The sequence below is a fragment of the Aquarana catesbeiana genome, linkage group LG03 (genome assembly GCF_042186555.1).
Source record: "Aquarana catesbeiana isolate 2022-GZ linkage group LG03, ASM4218655v1, whole genome shotgun sequence".
NCBI classification, from domain to species: domain Eukaryota; kingdom Metazoa; phylum Chordata; class Amphibia; order Anura; family Ranidae; genus Aquarana; species Aquarana catesbeiana.
This window is the reverse complement of record NC_133326.1, coordinates 676,265,231-676,285,411: the sequence shown is the minus strand read 5'-3', so window position 1 is coordinate 676,285,411 and position 20,181 is coordinate 676,265,231. Positions and strand designations below refer to the sequence as shown.

Genomic DNA, 20,181 nt, shown 5'->3' with positions numbered 1-20,181 from the left:
GCACCATAAGAACAATCATAGTGGCTGTTCAGCCACTTGATTGTTCTTACAGGCAGCAGGAGGGGGCGACTTTTTCCGGCTCACCCATACAAGGGAGAAGGAATCGGTCCATGCCGGAAGTTTACCATAGAGAATCCGGGGGACCATCTGTAAACAACGTTCAAACCACACATGTGAGGTATTGGCGCAAATGTTAGAGCGAGAGCAATAATTCTAGCGCTAGACCTCCTCTGTAACTAAACAGGTAACCTGTAAAAAAATTGAAAGCGTCGCCTATGGGGATTTTTAAGTATCGAAGTTTGGCGCCATTCCACGAGTGTGTGCAATTTCAAAGAGTGACATCTGTTGGGTATCTTTTTACTGGGCGTAACATCATCTTTCACATTATGGCAAAAAATTGGGCTAACTTTTTACTGTTTTTTTTTTTTTAAATGCATAAAAAAAGTTTCTTTTCCCCAAAAAACGTGTTTGAAAAATTACTGCGCAAATACCGTGTGAGAGAAAGAGTTGCAACGACCACCATTTTATTCCCTAGGGTTTCTGCTAAAAAAAACGCACACATAATGTTTGGGGGTTCTGAGTAATTTTCTAGCAAAAAAATTATGATTTTTACATGTAGGAGAGAAATTGGCCTGGGTGGCAAGTGGTTGAGTTGTTGAAACATTGCGGTCTTGTCTTCAGAATGGCAGTGTGTGCTGTTATTCAGATGTATTCTCTCCCTGTTCGATCAAACACTTCATCCCAGGGTCAGGCTTAGAGGCTTCTCTCCTGCCCCCTTAGGGTTGATAACTGATTATATATATATTATATATATATATATATATATATATATAAATATAAAATATTATATTATTATTAAAATAAATAAATAAATAAAAAAAAAAAAAAAAAATATATATATATATATATATATGTGTGTGTATATGTATGTGTGTATATATATATATATATATATATATATATATATATATATATATATATATATATATATATATATATGTGTGTGTGTGTATATATATATATATATATATATATATATATATATATATATGTAAATGTTTGTATAGGTACATTTTGCATATACCAATAGCAGGTGATTTTACAGGGGAAGGGGTCTTGACATTATAAGTTACCCTTGCACAGTCTGATTTAAGCGATGTAAAGCAAAGTTCCACTCGTTTTTCAGTTTATTAAAAGTCAGCAGCTACAAAAAAATGTAGCTGCTGACTTTTAATAAACAGATACTTACCTGTCCCACGGTCCTGCGATGCGGATGCCCGAAGCCTCGCTCCTCTCCGCGGCGCCTTCATTGCAAGTGTGGGCCGTGACAGTTTGCAGTTTCACAGTCGGGCGCGCGCTGCGCATACGTGAGTCTCGCTGCGCTCTCCTAGTTGTCAGGCAATCTTCTGGGATCTGTGACGTGTCCCTGGAGATTGCAGAGAGGGAGGGGCCACCTAGGGGGAGAGAAGGAGTTGCCTAGGTGGCAAGAGGACGGAAGAAGGAAGTGGGGCAGGAATGAAGTACCTGTCAAAACCAGATACCCCCCCCCCCCTCAAAAAAAGGACATGCCAAATGTGGCATGTAAGGGGGCGAGATGTGCTTAAAGCGGAAGTTGCACTTTTGGGTGGATCTCCGCTTTAATGGGTTGAGTTGATTCGCTGTTTCTGAATAATGATTGTTTATGTCCTCTCCAGGCCTGCACGGGTTGCTCTCCGGATGCACCTCCATATGAAGAAGACCTGGACCTCTCGATAATGATGGAAGAGGGAGGGGAGTGCACAGAGGGGGAGAAGAGGTCAAGGCTAAAACGATGACAGCCAGCTGAAAAGCCTCCTTGCTTCTTCTGAGCTGATCAGTGACAATCCTAAGCTGCCTTATAGACAATCTTGCCAGTGATTCACTCGACTGAACTGCTAGAGCGCCCACGCACTGCCGCTGGGAGGGGCTGGAAGATGGACCAAGCTGCAAAAGGTGACATTTCCCCTCTTCTCCGCTCTGATTCAGCCGCAGTGGATTTCAACAAGTTTGGGTTTCGCAGGACCCCTAAGTGCTATCCTTGTGGGCTACAAAATAGACTAGATGGCTTAACCAGGCCACCATTGTGAAGAATGAAAGGGATCGGATGAATGTTTATTTTTCCCTATATATATTTTTGTAAAGTTTTAATTTATCATCTTGTGAAAGATAGGGGAAAGAAAATGCTTTATGTTGTTTTGGGCTGCTGGTCAACGTGTCGTTGTCCGCTGTTCGTACAGTTTTTGTAAATAAAGATCTGTTGTTTTTTCATTCCTTACAAATGTGGAGTAAGTCATTGCTGCAAGCCTTTGCTCCACTTACCCTTTTTAAGGGCTACATGGGTGTCAGACTCAGAAAAGGTTAAATCGATGCCGCTACAAGGAAGAAGCTTTTTAGGAAAAGTGGACACACATATACCATGGAGGATATTTACAAAAAATTGTGCACACAGAATCTGGTACAGCTGTGCATGGTAACCAATCAACTTCCAACTTTTATTGGCAAGGCTTAAAGTGATTGTAAAATCTAGTTTTTTTTTCCTATAAAAATAACAAAACATGGTGTTCTTACCTCCTCTGTTGCTGTGGATTTGCACAGAGCAGCCTGGATCCTTCTCTTCTCGGGTCCCTCTTCGGTGCTCCTGGCCCCTCCCTCCTGTTCACTGCCCCCACAGCAAGCAGCTTGCTAGGGGGGCACCCGAACTGAGTCACCGCTCTGTCTGTCCATTCAGACACAGAGCCCCGGCCCCGCCCCCTCTCTCCCTCGATTGGCTAGCTGACTTTGACAGCAGCAGGAGCCAATGGCGCCTCTGCTGTGTCTCAGCCAATCAGGAAGGAGAATCTGGATGGCTGAGACACTCATGGACATTGCTGGACAGAGGGACCTCAAGTAAGTGTTAGGGGGGCTGCTGCACACAGAATGCATAAAAAAACTTCTGCCTTTACAACTCCTTTAATTGAACAAGCTGAAGTTAGAAGCTGCAGGGGGATGTCATAAGTGAGGGATGGAGACAGCTTAAGCTACCCATTGGCTGAGGAGGCAGCAGGGCGCGGTGCAGACTAGCCTACAGGCTGCACCGCCTCCCACTGCCTCCTCAGCGAATTGGTCTGCTGTCCATCACTGCAATTTTAAGTTCATCCCGTGGGCTTCCTTTGAGTACAGATGCCGGCTGGAGCAGTGACTCTGATGCGGGGAGAAGCCTGTAGACAAGCTGCTGAGTGCCCTGTCAGCGGTGACCCCTGTCCTTTCTCTTGTCTGCCGTGACCCCTGTCCTTTCTCTTGTCTGCCGTGACCCCTGTCCTTATTCTTTTCTGCCGTGACCCCTGTCCTCTCCTTCCAAATGTGACCCCCCAGTCCTCTCTCTCCTTCCAGAGGTGACCCCCCATCCTATCTTCTTCCAGAGGTGACCCCCAACCCTCTCTCCTTCCAGAGGTGACCCCCCGTCCTCTCTCCTTCCAGAGGTGACCCCCCGTCCTCTCTCCTTCCAGAGGTGACCCCCCCCCCGTCCTCTCTCCTTCCAAAGGTGACCCCCTCCTCTCTCTCCTTCCAGAGGTGACCCCCCCCATCCTCTCTCCTTCCAGAGGTGACCCCCGTCTTCTCTCTCCTTCCAGAGGTGACCCCCCGTCCTCTCTCTCCTTGAAGAGGTGACCCCCCCCGTCCTCTCTCCTTCCAGAGGTTACCCCCCCTCCTCGCTCTCCTTCCACAGGTAACCCCCCCAAAGAATGTGTTCGCACTTAAATCATCCAGACACCATACTTGATATGGTGTCAGGATGATTGAATCAAATTATTTATATTACTACCTTGTAATATATAATAGGAGTTCAACTCGCCATAATGCAGAATCAGTGGGAACCCTGAGCTTGTCACTTGCCACCAGATGCAGCTTGTCACTTGCCACCAGATGCAGCTTGTCACTTGCCACCGTCACCTACCACCAGATGCAGCATTGCCACTTACTACCAGATGCAGCGTGTCACTTGCCACCACCGTCTTTAATATTGATTGGACCCTGGGCAAACATTTTCTTGGGCCCTCCCGAATCCACTTATCAATTTGCGGGCAGTGTGGGCAGCTGCTTTGGGCCTCACTACAATCATTGGTGCCCGGGGCAGCTGCCCCTTTTGCCCTGTGTTAAAGATGGCCCTGTCTGTTCCTATATAAGAAGGGCACTTGCCCACTCAATAAAGCAATATGACAGCCCTTATGAAGGCATATAATAAATTAACACATACGACAATACACAGTAATTTTCCATATAAATATATTAGATCATCTTTAACAAAGAAAAAATACTGCTTTGTAACAAAAATATACATTCAGTAGAATTCCTGATTAATCTAGAACAGGGGTCTCAAACTGGTGGCCCTCCAGCTGCTGCGGAACTACAAGTCCCATCATGCCTTTGCCTGAAGGAGTCATGCTTGTAACTGTCAGCCTTGCAAGGCCTCATGGGGCTTGTAGTTTCACAACAGCTGGAGGGCCGCCAGTTTGAGACTCCTGATCTAGAAGAAAATACACATCTGGAAGGCACGCAGATTTAACTGGCACACGACTGGCGCTCTCTGATCAGACAACACAAGTCGCGGGGCTCCACTTCCTGCAGATGCAGACAGGTCAGAGTGGGAGGTGGCGGCACTCGGGTCACGTAGTCTCTGTCCCCGCGGGTGAATCTGGTAAGCTGGGCCGCTGCGGGGGAGGGGAAACAAAGTATGCACCAATCATTTTAAAGTACAGAGCGGAAGACGGAACATCTAAATGGACCGGCAAAAGGATCCAAATTAAAAAAAAAAAAAAAAAAGGAACGGTAAACTATAAAATTGTCATTACAATGTTCCACCTTTGTCACTCATAATCACCTTGCCGTACCTTTCTGGCCCCATCTATTTCCTCAAACTTAAAGCTGCACTAAACCCTCCTACCCTTTCAAGTCATGGAAGCTGCCATCTTGGCCTCTGTTTAATCTGCAACTGCCATGGTGCTGCACATGTGATCAGTTATGACAACAGACATTTAATGATTTGACAGTTTGGCTGAGAGCACAAGCAAATGTGACAGTTCGCTTTCCCGCCATGCTGGGAATGTAACTGTTTTTTTTTTAAACCCTTAGATTGATGGGTTTAGTTCCTCTTTAAGGCCCCTTTCACACTGAGGCGTTTTTCAATCGTTTTAGCGCTAAAATTACCGCCTAAATCCCGCATGGAAAAACGCCCCCCATGTATCTCAGTGTAACCTTTCACACTGAGGCGTTGTGCTGGCTGTGCATTGGAAAAAATCCTGCAAACAGCTTTTTTGGAGCATCTTTGGCTTTGGGGCGCATAAAATAGCGCTGTAAAAACGTCTATCCCAATTGAAATGAATAGGAAACGCTGTAAAACCGCAGTAATACCGCTTTAAGACCGTCCAGAAACTGTGGGGATGATCACATGACTGCATGGTCACATGGTCAGGTTTGCTGACGCTAACGCTTAAACGCTATAAAAACACGATTAAAACGCGGTAATAATGCTCATCGTTTTTACCGCGGTTTTGCAACGCCTCAGTGTGAAAGTAGCCTAAGTGTCTGCTGCAGTGAAACTACGCACATGTAAAGCCACTTTCTTGTACAAAATGGCTGCTGGAATGACCCCAACTTGATTTTAACTGTCAGTTGTACATAGCCTACCCCAGTGGAAGTTACATAAACCTCAGAAGAAAAGCCGATCATACATAGATTTTTTTTTTTTTATAATAAGGTGGAAGTTAAAGCGGAACTTTACCCATAACAACTTGATGAAAACTATTGTTCTTTAGCAAGGAACATACATTCCACATGAATAATGATGCTACTAAAATAAATGTGTTCTGTAAATTGCCTCCAGCATTGTTCTTGTTGCTTCTTGCTGGAGGCGGCCATTTTTGCTGAACCCAGAGCTCCTGAGCAGCAGTAAATAAATAAAGTGGAACTAAACCCATCAATTTAACGGTTTCAAAATACAGTTGATAACTGTCACATTTGCTCGTGCTCTCAACCAAACTGTCAAACCATCAAATGGCTGAAGTCATAACTGATCACATGTGCAGCACCATGGCAGTTGCAGATCAAACAGAGGCCTAAGATGGCAGCTTCCTTGACTGAAAAGGTTAGGAGGGTTCGGTCAAATACTATGTTTAATCCTGCTTCCACCCCCATTCTATACCTATTATAATACCCTTCAAAAGGAAAGTTGTCTATACTTACCTATGCTGAGGGTGCTCCGGTTCGGCCACATGATCACCCCAGCAGTCAGTTGTAGTGAAGAGGAGAGATCACCGACAATGGTTGCACAGCCTGGGTGAAGACGTTATTCATAGGCTTACTATGGGGCATCCATTGTTTGCTGTCTCTCCTCTACATTGAAGCTGCTGCTGTGAGCCAATCGTCATTGGACCGGAATTTCCTCAGAATAGGTAAGTATATACATCTTTCCTTTACAGAGTAAGTAGAACAGGCTTAGAATGGGGGTTGGAGCAGGTTTTACCACTTGCCGACCAGCCGCCGCCCATTTTACTGCGGTAGAATGGCACGACTGGGCAAAACGATGTTATGTTACGTCGCTTCGACCTGTGGCCACTAGGGGCTGCTCGCCCTCCGAGCCGATGCGAGTGCCCGGCGGGTGCGATGACCGCCGGACTCCCGCGATCGCTCGTGACAGACTGAGAACCAGGATCTGTGAGCGTAAACCCACAGATCACGGTTCTCTGAGGGGAGAAGAGACTGATTGTGTGTTCATACACAGTATGAACAGCGATCTGTCATCTCCCCTAGACAGTCCCATCCCCCTTCGGTTAGAACACACACTAGGGAACACAATTAACCCCTTGATCGCCCCCTAGTGTTTAACCCCTTCCCTGCCAGTGACATTTTTACAGTGATCAGTGCATTTTTATAGCACTGATCGCTGTATAAATGCCAATGGTCCCAAAAATGTGTCAAAGTGTCTGATGTGTCCACCATAATGTTGCAGTCCCGATAAAAAAAAAAAAAAAAAAAAAAATCGCAGATCGCCGCCATTACTAGTAAAATAAAAAATAATAATAAAAATGCTATAAATATATCTCCTATTTTGTAGACGCTATAACTTTTGCGCAAACCAATCAATATACGCTTATTGAGATTTTTATTACCAAAAATATGTAGAAGAATACATATCGGCCTAAACTGAGGAAAAATTAGCTTTTTTTTAAAAAAAAGGGGGATATTTATTATAGCAAAAAGTACAAAATATTGTGTTTTTTCCATATTGTGGCTCTTTTTTTGTTTATAGCGCAAAAAATAAAAACCGCAGAGATGAGCAAATATCACCAAAAGAAAGCTCTATTTGTGGGGAAAAAAAGGACGTCAATTTTGTTTGGGTGCAGCGCCGTACGCCCGCGCACTTGTCAGTTAAAGCGACGCAGTGCGGAATCGCCTGGTCATTCAGCAGCCAAATCATCCGGGGCTTAAGCGGTTAAGTATAGTTAGTTATTTGACTGGACTTCCACTTTAAACATATTTTCTGTATACATGAAATTGAAGAAGGTTGTTATTTACATTTTTTTTACATTTACATCGATTGTTATTTACATTTTAACCACTTGCCGACCAGTGCAGGTCGGCTCTCCTGAGCAAACCGACATACCCGTACGTCCGTCCATTCATGTTAAACTGCTGCACACCACGGGAGCACACCGGCGGGTCCCGCAGACTTGATGTCTGCCGGCGACCCGCAATTGCGATACACAGAAGCAGAACGGGAATCCGCCTGTGTAAATAAGGTGGATCCCCGTTCTGTCAGGGGACATCATGGAGATCTGCTGTTCCCAGTGATCAGGAACAGCGATCCCTGTGGTGTTCCAGTAAGCCCATCCTCCATACAGTTAGAACACACCCAGGGAACACAGTTAACCCCTTGATCGCCCCCTAGTGTTGGAGCTGAAGTGGTTAATACAGCACTGCAAAGGCAACTTTTTAAGTGAATTAAAGTGGACCCTCAAAAAGGGAAGATTTGTTTTTTTTCTAGGGAACATAGAGAGCATGTGGAAGCAGTGTTCTCTTTGCAGAGCTCCAACATGCTCCGTTCTGAGTCAGACCTATAGCTTCACAATCAGCAGGAAACATGACCTTTACTATTGGTGAGCTCTAGTTCCCACTCAGCAGGGGGATTGTCAGACCTCAGTAGAGAGACCACTACTTCCACACAGAGAGCAAGGGCCCATCTCTGTTGCATGTCTCAGGCAATCGGCTTTAGCAGTTTTTTTAAGAAAAACAAACTTTGCATACCTGGAAATGTAATTATCTTCAACCCATTACATAGTAGATAAGGTTGAATAAAGACAATAGTCCATCCAAGAGTCTTTTAAAAATATCCATACTCCCCACAGCCACCACCAATTGTGGAAGAGTGTTCCACAGCCTTATAGCCCTGACAGTAAAAACCCCCTGTGCAGTTTAAGGTTAAACCACTTCTCCAATCTCATTGTGTGGCTCCGTGTCCTCTTACACTCCCCGAGACTGAATAGCTTTTTTGCTATGCTGGGATCACCATTGAGGTACAGTTGTGCTAAGCTTACATACCCTGGCAGAATTTCTGATTTCTTGGCCATTTTTCAGAGAATATGAATGATAACACAAAAACTTTTCTTTCACTCATGGTCAACAGAAACTACCCAAATGACCCTGATCAAAAGTTTACATACCCCAGTTCTTAATGCCGTGTATTGCCCCCTTTAACATCAATGACAGCTTGAAGTCTTTTGTGGTATTTGTAGATGAGGCTCTTTATCTTCTCAGATGGTAAAGCTGCCCATTCCTCTTGGCAAAAAGCCTCCAGTTCCTGTAAATTCTTGGGCTGCCTTGCATGAACTGCACGTCTGAGATCTCCCCAGAGTGGCTCAATGATATTGAGGTCAGGAGACTGAGATGGCCACTCCAGAACCTTCATTTTATTCTGCTGTAGCCAATGACAGGTCAACTTGGCCTTGTGTTTTGGATCATTGTCATGTTGGAATGTCCAAGTACGTCCCATGCGCAGCTTCCTGGCTGATGAATGCAAATGTTCCTCCAGTATTTTTTGATAACATACTGCATTCATCTTGCCATCAATTTTTACCAAATTTCCTGTGCCTTTGTAGCTCACACATCCCCAAAACATCAGCGATCCACCTCCGTGTTTCATAGTAGGAATGGTGTACCTTTCATCATAGGCCTTGTTGACTCCTCTCCAAATGAAGAGTTTATGGTTGTGGCCAAAAAGCTAAATTTTGGTCTCATCATTCCAAATGACTTTGTGCCAGAAGGTTTGAGGCTTGTCTCTGTACTGTTTGGCGTATTGTAAGCGGGATACTTTGTGGCATTTGCGTAATAATGGCTTTCTTCTGGCGACTCGACCATGCAGCCCATCTTTCTTCAAGTGCCTCCTTATTGTGTATCTTGAAACCGCCACACCACATGTTTTCATAGAGTCCTGTATTTCACCTGAAGTTATTTGTGGGTTTTTCTTTGCATCCTGAACAATTTTCCAGGCAGTTGTGGCTGAAATTTTAGTTGGTCTACCTGACCGTGATTTGGTTTCAACAGAACCCCTCATTTTCCACTTCTTGATTATACTGCTGATTGGCATTCTCAATTCCTTGGATATCTTTTTATATCCCTTTTGTGTTTTATACAGTTCAACTACCTTTTCCCGCAGATCATTTGACAATTCTTTTGCTTTCCCCATGGCTCAGAATCCAGAAACGTCAGTGCAGCACTGGATGAAAGATGCAAGGGTCTGTCAGGAGTCCAGAAACTCATTGACCTTTTATACACACACACTAATTACAAGCAAACAGATCACAGGTGAGGATGGTTACCTTTAATAGCCATTCAAACCCCTTTGTGTCAACTTGTGCGCATGTTATCAGGGCAAAATCACCAGGGTATGTAAACTTTTGATCAGGGTCATTTGGGTAGTTTCTGTTGCCATCTTGATTTAGTACACGGTTGAGTGATAGTAAATGGCTTCAGCCAAAACACTAACCATGAGTGAAAGAAAAGTTTTTGTGTTATCATATTCTCTGAAAAATGGCCAAGAAATCATAAATTCTGCCAGGGTATGAAAACTTATGAGCACAACTGTATTTGTAAATCGCTATCATGTCCCTTCTCAAGCATCGCTTCTCCAGCGAGAATAAATTTACTGCTTGTAGACTTAATTGAGGTTCTCCAGTCCCCTTATTAATTTAGTTGCCCTTTGGATTCTCCAGCACATCCCTTCTGAGGGCTGGTGACCAGAAGTGGACGGAATACTCCAGGTGTGGCCTAACCAGAGTTTTATAAAGTGGCAGGATTATCCTTTTATCTCTGGAGTAAATACCCTTTTTTTATGCATGCTAATATTCTGCCGGCTTCGGTCGCTGCGGCTTGACACTGCATGCTATTGCTCAATCTGTCATCTACTAAGACCCCCAGATCCTTCTCCATCCTTGATTCCCCCCAGGAGGTTCTTCCTCCAGTGAGTAGTTTTCTTTTATGTTTTTTGCCCCCAAATGCATTACTTTACATTTCTCCACATTAGACCTCATTTGTCATGTAGCTGCCCACTCCATTATTTTGTTCAGGTCTTCACCTGCTGATGTGAAGTTATTGCCCTGCTTAATTATGTGTCGTCTGCAAAAACTGAGATTGCGCCATTTATCCCATCCTCTATATCATTTATAAATAAACTGAATAGAAATGGTCCCAAGTCAGAACCTTGGGGTACCCCACTTACTCCTTCAGACCCTTCTGAGTATACGTTATTTCTCACCACCCTTTGGACACGCCCCTGTAACCAGTTTTTTACCCAGGCACAAACCTTATGGTCCACGCCTGCGGACCTCAGCTTGTAAATTAAACATTTGTGGGGAACTGTATTGAATGCTTTTGCAAAATCCAAATACACCACATCCACAGATTGGTCTGGCAGGAACGACCCTTCGTAAACCCATGCTGATTACTACTAATTAACACAGGCTGTACGCATGTATGTGGCAGCATGGTGGTGGGCTTTTACACACTGAGCTGCAACATACATGCATACAGCCGATGTCCCTTGTTTGTGCTGCGAGGGCACTCAGTGTTTACAGCTACCGCTCACTGGAACAAGTGGGAAAGGACCCCGATCACGTGATCACTGACAGCCAATCACAGTAATTACATGGCCAGGAAGCCCGTGTGACACCGCTGGCGTTACAATCTTTAAAGGCTAACTTCACCTTTTGCACCATGTCATTCGACATTATTCATTTACATAAATCTGTGAATGAATGAACTACAAGTCCCAACAACCACTACAATGTTGTCAATGTAACAGGAGTGTGGTGATGAGACTTGCCAGTGTTCTATTGAATACAACTCTTCGTCGAAAAATGGGTCTGCCCATGCGCGGTACGGAACGTCACTCCAGCTGCTATATTGATCAGCTGGCAGGACCTGAACATAGTGCATGCGCAGATCGTACGCGCCATTATCCGACGCTATGCAAACAGCGGAGGGAAAACATAATTGTCAGATTATGCCCCGCTTCTGCGGGGCGTGTTGTGTGTGTGTTGCAGGGCGGCTTCATTGTGTTGAACGGTGGGTTTTGTGTGTGTTGCAATAAAACCTTAGACACAGGCAAATCCCACCATTCAACAAAATGAAGCCGCCCTGCAACACACACAAAACCCGCCCCGCAGAAGCGGGGCATAATCTGACAATTACGTTCTCCCACCACGGTTAGCATAGCATCGGATAATGCCACGGGCGATCTGCGCATGCGCTATGTTCAGGTCCTGCCAGCTGATCAACTTATCAGCTGGAGTGACGTTGCATACTGCGCATGCGCAGATCAATCAGAGGCATTTTTCGACAGGAGGCAGTATTCGATAGAACACTGACTCCCCGCTGACGGTACAGGATTAGATATCCTTTTATGTCTGCAGAAAGGAGAAGACTGATGTACACATGTATTCTCCAGCAATTACATGTACAGGTCTGCAGTCATTACCTGAAGCCCTGGCTCCGCTAATACCAGTCTGTCTGAATGTCACAACCAGGGGACGAGACACAGCTGGGCGTGACATAAGGAGGCTGACATGATCCATCAGGGAGTCTTCACTGTGCTCTTCACTCTGTGGAACAAGCGGTAATTTGGACATGATCAATATCAGGGGTGGGGTGGTTATAGATTGGAGCTGGACTTTACAGCAAAACCTATGCTTTATCCTAAGGGCTACCTTATTGTATTATCACACAGATCTGGTAAAACAAATGCATGTGTCATATTTGATGGATTCTTATCCTATATGTGTCAATTTGCATTTTTGCTCGATACATTTATGGAGATAATTGTGAGTTTCTTTGAAAGGTCTATAGTAGAAAGCAAGGAAAGGTGCGGTTTGTGGAGATAAGAGAAGGACTCATGAGATAAATTCCAGATTTATCATAATTACACTTTTTTTTTAATGAAATGGTTATTTTTTTAAATTTCACACCAATGCCAAAACTGGGGACGTTGGGATCGGTGGGAGGAACCACAGTGGGCAGCGGGGGGGGACCAGACCTATGACAAACTTTTGGGTGAAGGTTTTTCAAAAGAGCCAGATGAGCGTTGAGCAGAACGGGTCTTTATTATATTCTTGGCAGAGACATCTTTTTTTCTTTTTTTAATAGCAACAGAGTCCCTTTTACTTCCACCCTTCCCAGCAGCCTCTCTGTTCAGCTGCTAGGAGCAAAGACAGGAGTCCCCAAGTAGGTCATGACCTGGAGCTTACAAAGGTTTCAAAACACTCTACTAGCTCTCATGTGAAAGTGCCGGTGTTCTGTTAAATTAGCCAACTCCTCAAAACTCTAACATCCTCACTTCAGGTTTTTTTTAAATCATCAGTAATTGGAAGGTTATGTGGTCAAAGATCAGTGTCAAGGTTTACATAAGATATGGCACCAACATCCCGTTTAGATAAGAACAAAACATATAGGAGATATGGGACTTTAAAGGTGCAAATCATTAGAGACAACAAGATATAAAAATATATACAAATTTTATTAAATGAACAACATCATTAAAAGTAATGCATACAGTACAGTCATGGCCATGGATGTGTGCAAGGGATCCTATTATGGACAATGATTTACTGAAATCACGTTCATAATTTCTACATGTTTCGCCATATGGCTTCTTCAGGAAGAGAACGTGAAGATTCATTGAATAACGAAACTTATGATTCAACTCATGTTGTGAGTCTAAAGGCCAGAACAAAAATGGATTTAAATGGAAAATAGAATCCGCCAGAGTGCCGTATCCATAGTTAAAATCTCCCGAATATTGCCAGGTCTCCCGTAGGGATCCCTGGAGGCCTCACATGAAAGCAGGCATCTTTTGTTGAGTGAGGTTCACATCTTCTTCTGTTGTCATTTTCTCTCTTGTTGGGGGTAATCTGTGCTTTACCTGATGGAGGGGTCTCCTTGAACCCAATGTTGAGCATCATTTGGGTGACTCCTTGTGATGCAATTCCTGTCTTTTCTTGGACGGTAGAGGCCTCCATTTCAGTAATTTAGATCTTTGGTTAATTTCTCCACAAGATGCAAACTTGTTGATAGTTGACTAATCTTCACCTCTCCCTACGGGAGACCTGGCAATATTCGGGGGATTTTGGACTATGGATACGGCACTCTGGCGGATTCTATTTTTCATTTAAATCCATTTTTGTTCGGGCCTTTAGACTCACAAAATGAGATGTTGAATCATAGGTTTCCTTATTCAATGAAACTTCACATTCTTTCCTGAAGAAGCCATATGGCGAAACATGTAGAAAACATGAACGTGATTTCAGTAAATCATTGCCCATAATAGGATGCACACATCCATGGCCTTGACTGTACTGTATGCATTACTTTTAATGATGTTGTTCATTTAATAAAGTTTGTATATATTTTTATATCTTGTTGTATGTAATGATTTGCACCTTTAAAGTCCCATATCTCCTATATGTTTTGTTCTCATCAGTAATTTGAGTTTTCGATGAATTGCTGTTTGGACACAACACCGGCAACCGAATACAGTCCGCTGCATATTATGAGGGGAGATTGTTACTCGCTCCGATACTAACCATTAAAATGGCCGCTTCGGAGGTGGCGACAACTTTGTCCTTGTGAGCGGCTGTGGTGTCAAAGCAGCAAAATCTTCCTGCACCAGCCTGTATTCAGTTGTCGGTGTTGTGTCCAAACAGCAACTTTTCTAAACCATCAGGAATTGGAGATTTCAACAAACTGGAAGTGAGGTGGGTTGGAGTTTCCGAGGAGTTGGCTAATTTGACTGAACACCGGGCCAATCACCAAGCACAAGAGCTGTCACATGGGATGAAGCAGAGTGAGTCACCCACTCCTCCATACCTAGTATTTTCCTTGCGCCCCCAGAGCATAGCGGTAGGGGAGCCATGGTTTTGTGTTTGTGGGGAGGAGGGCATTAAAGTGAATGTATGAGCAAAGCACAGGTTCACTTTAAATGTGACATGATTTGGAGTCAGTGGGTAAATTGAATTGGTTGTACATATTGCTGTCCTTGAGTGCCTATAGAGCAGAGCTGATGGTATTTCCATGGAGAGAATGACTCGTCCTGAAGTTTACTAATCTTCACAATGTTAAAACATCTAATAAAAGTCACTTTGGAATAAAAAATGTAAACCTACCGGCAGTTCACTTCTGCCCCGAGTCCTCACTGTTAATTTCCCTCTAGCCAGAACTTGTCTCTTCAGCGCCTCCCAGAGGCTGTTGGGCATGGCCAGGAGCAGACAGACCGCGTCATCCTGGAGGTACAGCTGGACCTCCCCTGAGCCGTCCTCTGCCTTCACACTGGAGATAAACAATAGGATGATGAACAGGTCAGCGCTGAGTACAATACACAACCCAGAAAATATTTACAATGCATCAAAAGTCTTTATCAAAGTAAGGCTTTATGCAGCTGGTAAGGCCTCATGCACACGGGACGCCGGTGAAAACACTGCTGAATACATGTTTTTAAAAGCTGAAACCGGCGTTTAGAAATGCCCGTTTTGCCGCGTTTGCATGCCGCGTTTTCATCTAGAAGCATCTGCAGAGCAGAGAATCACATTTTGCGACCCAACTTTGGGACCCCGTATCTCGGGGCCACTTGGTGCTAGGAACCCCAAATTTGGTGTGCTAACACAGCGGAACTATCACTAGAACATGGCACTACAACATATCCAAATTTGGGGTTCCTAGCACCAAGCTGCCCCAAAGTCGGGTCGCAAAATGTCAAGCACTTCTGCAGCAGAGAATGATATTTTCCAACCTGACTTTGGGGCCCCATATCTCGGGGCCACTTAGTGCTAGGAACCCCAAATTTGGATATGTTATAGTGTTAGTCCACCAAATTTGGGGTTCCTAGCACCAAGTGGCCCCGAGATACAGGGCCCCAAAGTTGGGTCGCAAAATGTCAAGCACTTTTCTGCAGCAGAGAATGACATTTTGTGATCTGACTTTGGGGCCCCATATCTCGGGGCCACTTGGTGCTAGGAACCCCAAATTTGGATATGTTCTAGTGATAGTTCCACTGTGTTTGTGTTTCCACACCAAATTTGGGGTTCCTAGCACCAAGTGGCCCCGAGATACGGGGCCCCAAAGTTGGGTCGCAAAATGTCATTCTCTGCTCTTCTAGACGCAAACGCGTTAAAACGCGGCTAAACGCGGCATGCAAATGCGGCAAAACGGGCGTTTCTAAACTCCGGTTTCAGCTTTTAAAAACATGTGATATGGGGCCCCAAAGTCGGGTCGTAAAATGTTCCTTTAAAAACACTTATAAACGCAAACGCGGCTAAACGTGGTACCGGCGTTTAGCCACGTTTGGCGTCTGAAACGTGGAAAACTTTTGTGTCTGAACCCATTTTTTTGCTTCTGGAAAAACGAGGTTAAACGCAACTGCCTAAAAAACGAGACTGTGTACATGGACACATAGGATAACATTGAATGGGTTCAGGGGCAGTTGAAAAAAGTGTCCAACTGCCTCTGAACGCGAGTTTAACAGCGTCTCGTGTGCATGAGGCCTAAACAGACGTTTAGGGGCAGTTGCCCCTGAACTCTCCTCAATGTTACCTTATCAGTACATGTACACAGGGTCGTTTATAGTCATTTCTAGGCAAGTTGAGTTTAGAAGCATTTTTTGGAAAACAAAAAAAATGCAGTCAGGACGGATGTTCAGAGGCATTTGAAACGCCAAATACCTGTAACAGCTTGTAAACGCGTGTAAACGCGATAACTCGCATTTAGCCACATTTTGTTTACAGGCTTTTTCATTTTTGACTAATTGCAAAAAAAAAGTTTAAAAAAAGGCAAACGCGGCTAAACGCGTCATGTAAACGCGGCAAAACTGACGTTTTTAAACGTTGGCTACTATCTGTCAAGTTAAGTTGTTCAGGAGAGGTTTTAAAACGTCCCGTGTACATTAAGCCTTATAAGAGAGCTCAGTTCTGTATGCTGTGCAGTACATGACATACCCACACTGCTCTACATTGAACATTGGGGTTGATTTACTAAAACTGGAGAGTGCCAAATCTGCTGCAGCTCTGCAAAAAAAACCAATCGGCTTCCAGGTTTTATTGTCAAAACTTAATTGAACAAGCTGAAGTTAGAAGCCGATTGGCTACCATGCACAGCTGCACCAGATTTTGCACTCTCCAGTTTTAGTAAATCAACCCCATTGTGCTCTATGTTATATACTCTATCCGCACAGCACAGCATTGTCACCTATATTTGCAATAACTCCGTGCATCCAGGTGAATTATACGTTTTTTTGGTTTTTTTTTAGGACAAGTTGGACCTTCATTTGGTGGTAAATTTTAACAGATATTCCCCGAAATAGTAAAAAAAAAATATTTTTTGTCATTAACCTAACCTACCAAACCTAAGAATAAAAGAACAACCCAAAATAAAGTCTCCTACTCCCAATGATCGCATCGTACCCGTAGTAGGGCCCAGAAACAATTGCGAGCATTTTAAAACCTACCTAAAACAAAATAACCTTGACCTTTGACCCTAACCCTGAACTCGATCATCCTCCTATCTAGCCATTTTATCGAAGTATTTTTTTTTTTGTACAAAGACACATTTTTTGTTAACATATTTCTCCTCTATCAAGGTGAAAAAAGTACAATATATCTTTTTCTCCATTCCAGAGGAAAACACAGAGGCAGGTTGTATCATCAGTAAGAGACCCAAAGCTGTTGGTGACAGCACAGTCTCTGCACTGGGAGTGCGCTCCCGGCACAAAAAAACAGATACGTAAATATGCAATCTCTTAGAAAAAGACCGACTTCAGTGAGGACACATATGTGCATACGCATAGATCAGCTACCCAGTGCCGGGACAAGATTATGCAGCGCCCAGGGCATAGATGGCATATTACATCCCCTACTTCATTATGTGCTAGCTTATGAGGAGAGGAGATGGAGAGAGAGCACAGCTCACACCTCCTCCCGGCTCTCTCCTCCTCTTCTTGCTGCTTTCAGGGCTGGGCTGACAGAAGTAGTGATGCCGCTGTCACTACTCCTGTCAGCCTTATAGTAGAAGGAACTTTCGGCACCCCCATTCCTACAACACAAATACATGCTGCGCCCAGGGCAGCCTCCCCCTTTTGCCCACCCCTTGTCTTGGCCCTTGCAGCTACCCCACCTATCAGTCTTCCTAAATATATACATATAGTGCATAGATACATACATTTTTTAATGTATTTAGATTTGTAGCTTAAGTACAACTACAGACATATCTTAAAGGGGTTGTAAAGGTTCGTGTTTTTTCACCTTAATGCATCCTATGCATTAAGGTGGAAAAACACCTGGCAGTCACCGGCCCCCCTGTTTTACTTACCTGAACCCTTTCATCCTCTTCAGCGGGGACGCGCCGTCCTTCTCTCCACGGAGTCCAAGCTTTGATTGTATAGATTGATAGCTGCGCAGCCATTGGCTCCTGCTGCTGTCAATCAAATCCAATGACGCAGGCGCCGGGGGGCGGAGCCGAGTCATACATTCAGCTTGTATGGACGCGCGCCCACAAGGTAACCCCCTCAGGACAGCGCTTCTCCCAGGGGGTTATCTAATGCGGGGAGGAGCCAAGGGACCCCAGAAGAGGATGTTCGGGGCCACTCTGTGCAAAACAAGCTGCACAGTGGAGGTAAGCATGATATGATTGTTATTTTAAAAAAAACAAAGCTTTAGTATCACTTTAATAGCAGCCCTTAACACTTCCAAAGGGAAAGTTAAAAAGCCCTTTAGAGTCGCTACCCCGTTTCCCCGAAAATAAGCCCTACCCTGAAAATAAGACCTACAAGGACTTTAACTAGGACTTATTTGGGGGGTAGGGCTTATATTGCAGCCATCACCGACCATCACGCTACGTCTTATTTTCGGGGGAAACAGGGTATATGTAGCGGCATCCCTGACCTCCAAAGGCCTAATGGTGACCTCCAGGGAGAGCTGACAGGGAGAGCTGGGAGAGCTGACATCCTTCCTTGTAGTGTGGGTTATAAGACATGGTGGGTGTAAACATGGAAACATGGGCACCAGTCACTTTTTGGAATGCAAGAAAAGAGATTTCATGTCTCAAACAGAACTGGGGGAGAGAGGGTTAGGGCCAGGACACCCTCAGGCAGATGCAATAGTAATTGGCAGACTCCGAGACAAAATAATAGGCAGACAGCTATACAGGTAAAGGGCCTTTAAGGTGGATGCAGGAACTGTATTTGTAGAATGGCTGTCTCCTATGGCAACTGAACTTTGAACAGTCAATAGAGATCCATACACGTAACTCACAGTAACCCGTTATAGATCTTTTCTCACATCTCACAGTATCTTACCGTAGCTCTTCACTCATTGAGCACCCGGTCTCTCTTTAGACTTCAAGATCCCAGGCATCATTGGATCCCCTGAGCTCTTCCACAGCTAACCCGCTGTAAACTCCTCAAGCTTCACCCACGCTAACCCGCTGGGTCCCGGGCTTGGCACTCTGCTGAAGCTTTCCCACTTCTTCCCTGGCCGGTGAAAAGGCTGCTCTGGTACTTCAGACTTCCATACACTGGCCTCTGATAACAGGAATGTCCTTTACTGGTGACTATTCTTCCCTTTACCTCTGGCCTTGATCATCACTTGCCCCCTGGCGACAGGAGCGGTTGTCCCTTGTGGCAACTGCTTCTCCCTCACCGCTGGCAATGATCCAGTTCCCCGTCCGGCGGAACCTCTGCAACTGGGTTGGGTTTCCGGGCCTAAAGCCCCAACCCCGTCGTGCTGCCCCTCTCAAACCTGGATAGGCCTCAGACAGCCTAGCAGCCAGGTGCTCCTGGGATAGGCCTCAGGCTAGGTAGCATTGTTGGCTGTGGCAGTAGAATGATAAGGGTATAGGATAGGAAATCCAGGCTAGGAGTAAATAGGTTGGTTCAGCCTTGTGACACACGTCCACCCAGACAGCCATCTAGGTGGCACAGAACCCCAATCACCTGACTCCTCCTGAATAAATAGGCACTCCCAGCAGGCCAAGGGACCAAGGAGACCCCTGCCAATTGGCTGAGCCAACCTATTCACTCCTAGTCTGGATTCCCTATCCTATACCCTTATCATTCTACTGCCACGGGCAACAATGCCACCTAGTGACAGAAGAGAGAGGTGCATCAAATCCAGAGTTAGGGAAAATAACATGAATCCCCTATTAATTAGCAAGGCTAGTTACCAACTATACAAGCTAAATTTATTAGCAACCCTGCCTACTATCAGGGTGCTACACTATGTAAGAAAAAACAAAAAAAGTCACTTGCCTTTCTAGTAATTTTGCACTATTTGCCCCAAACTGTCAGTCCCTTACAGAAAAAAAAGAGGTGGTGGTGGGTGGGATTATCTTGCAACTTGCCAGTGTAAGTCATGTAAGGTGCAGGCAATGGATATACTACAACTCCCAAGCAGAGTTGCACTTCATGTAAATGGAGGGTGTGCTATTGGTAGTTACCAGCCATGGCACTTGGGTGCTGGACTGCATGGGATACCTGTTGGCGACAGCTGAGTGGGGCCCGTGGCTAAAGGAAATGCTAACAGCTTGTGCATCAGAGGAGAGAACAGTCGTGTCCATGCCTCCTCCCCAGCACCAACGTGATGTGCTGAAGTGCTTGTG

The 20,181-nt window shown here is 44.8% G+C and overlaps 2 protein-coding genes across 6 annotated transcripts in view; one reads left to right on the top strand and one right to left on the bottom strand.

Annotated features, from left to right (window-relative positions):
* Nucleotides 1-2,297, top strand: part of PER1 (period circadian regulator 1) — a 79,388-nt gene extending 77,091 nt beyond the window's left edge. For all 5 annotated transcript variants that reach the window (XM_073622910.1, XM_073622906.1, XM_073622908.1 and 2 more), the window contains one exon: nucleotides 1,695-2,297. In XM_073622910.1, the coding sequence (XP_073479011.1) occupies nucleotides 1,695-1,814 (120 nt within the window). In that variant the 3' untranslated portion in view covers nucleotides 1,815-2,297. The remainder of the gene's footprint in view (nucleotides 1-1,694) is intronic.
* Nucleotides 2,298-3,723: 1,426 nt separating this feature from the next.
* CTC1 (CST telomere replication complex component 1) overlaps nucleotides 3,724-20,181 on the bottom strand; it is a gene marked incomplete in the record, with an annotated part of 113,884 nt that continues 97,426 nt past the window's right edge. Inside the window, 3 exon segments of the mRNA XM_073622912.1 lie at nucleotides 3,724-4,703; nucleotides 12,023-12,146; nucleotides 14,703-14,865. Coding sequence (XP_073479013.1) covers nucleotides 4,555-4,703; nucleotides 12,023-12,146; nucleotides 14,703-14,865 — 436 coding nt within the window.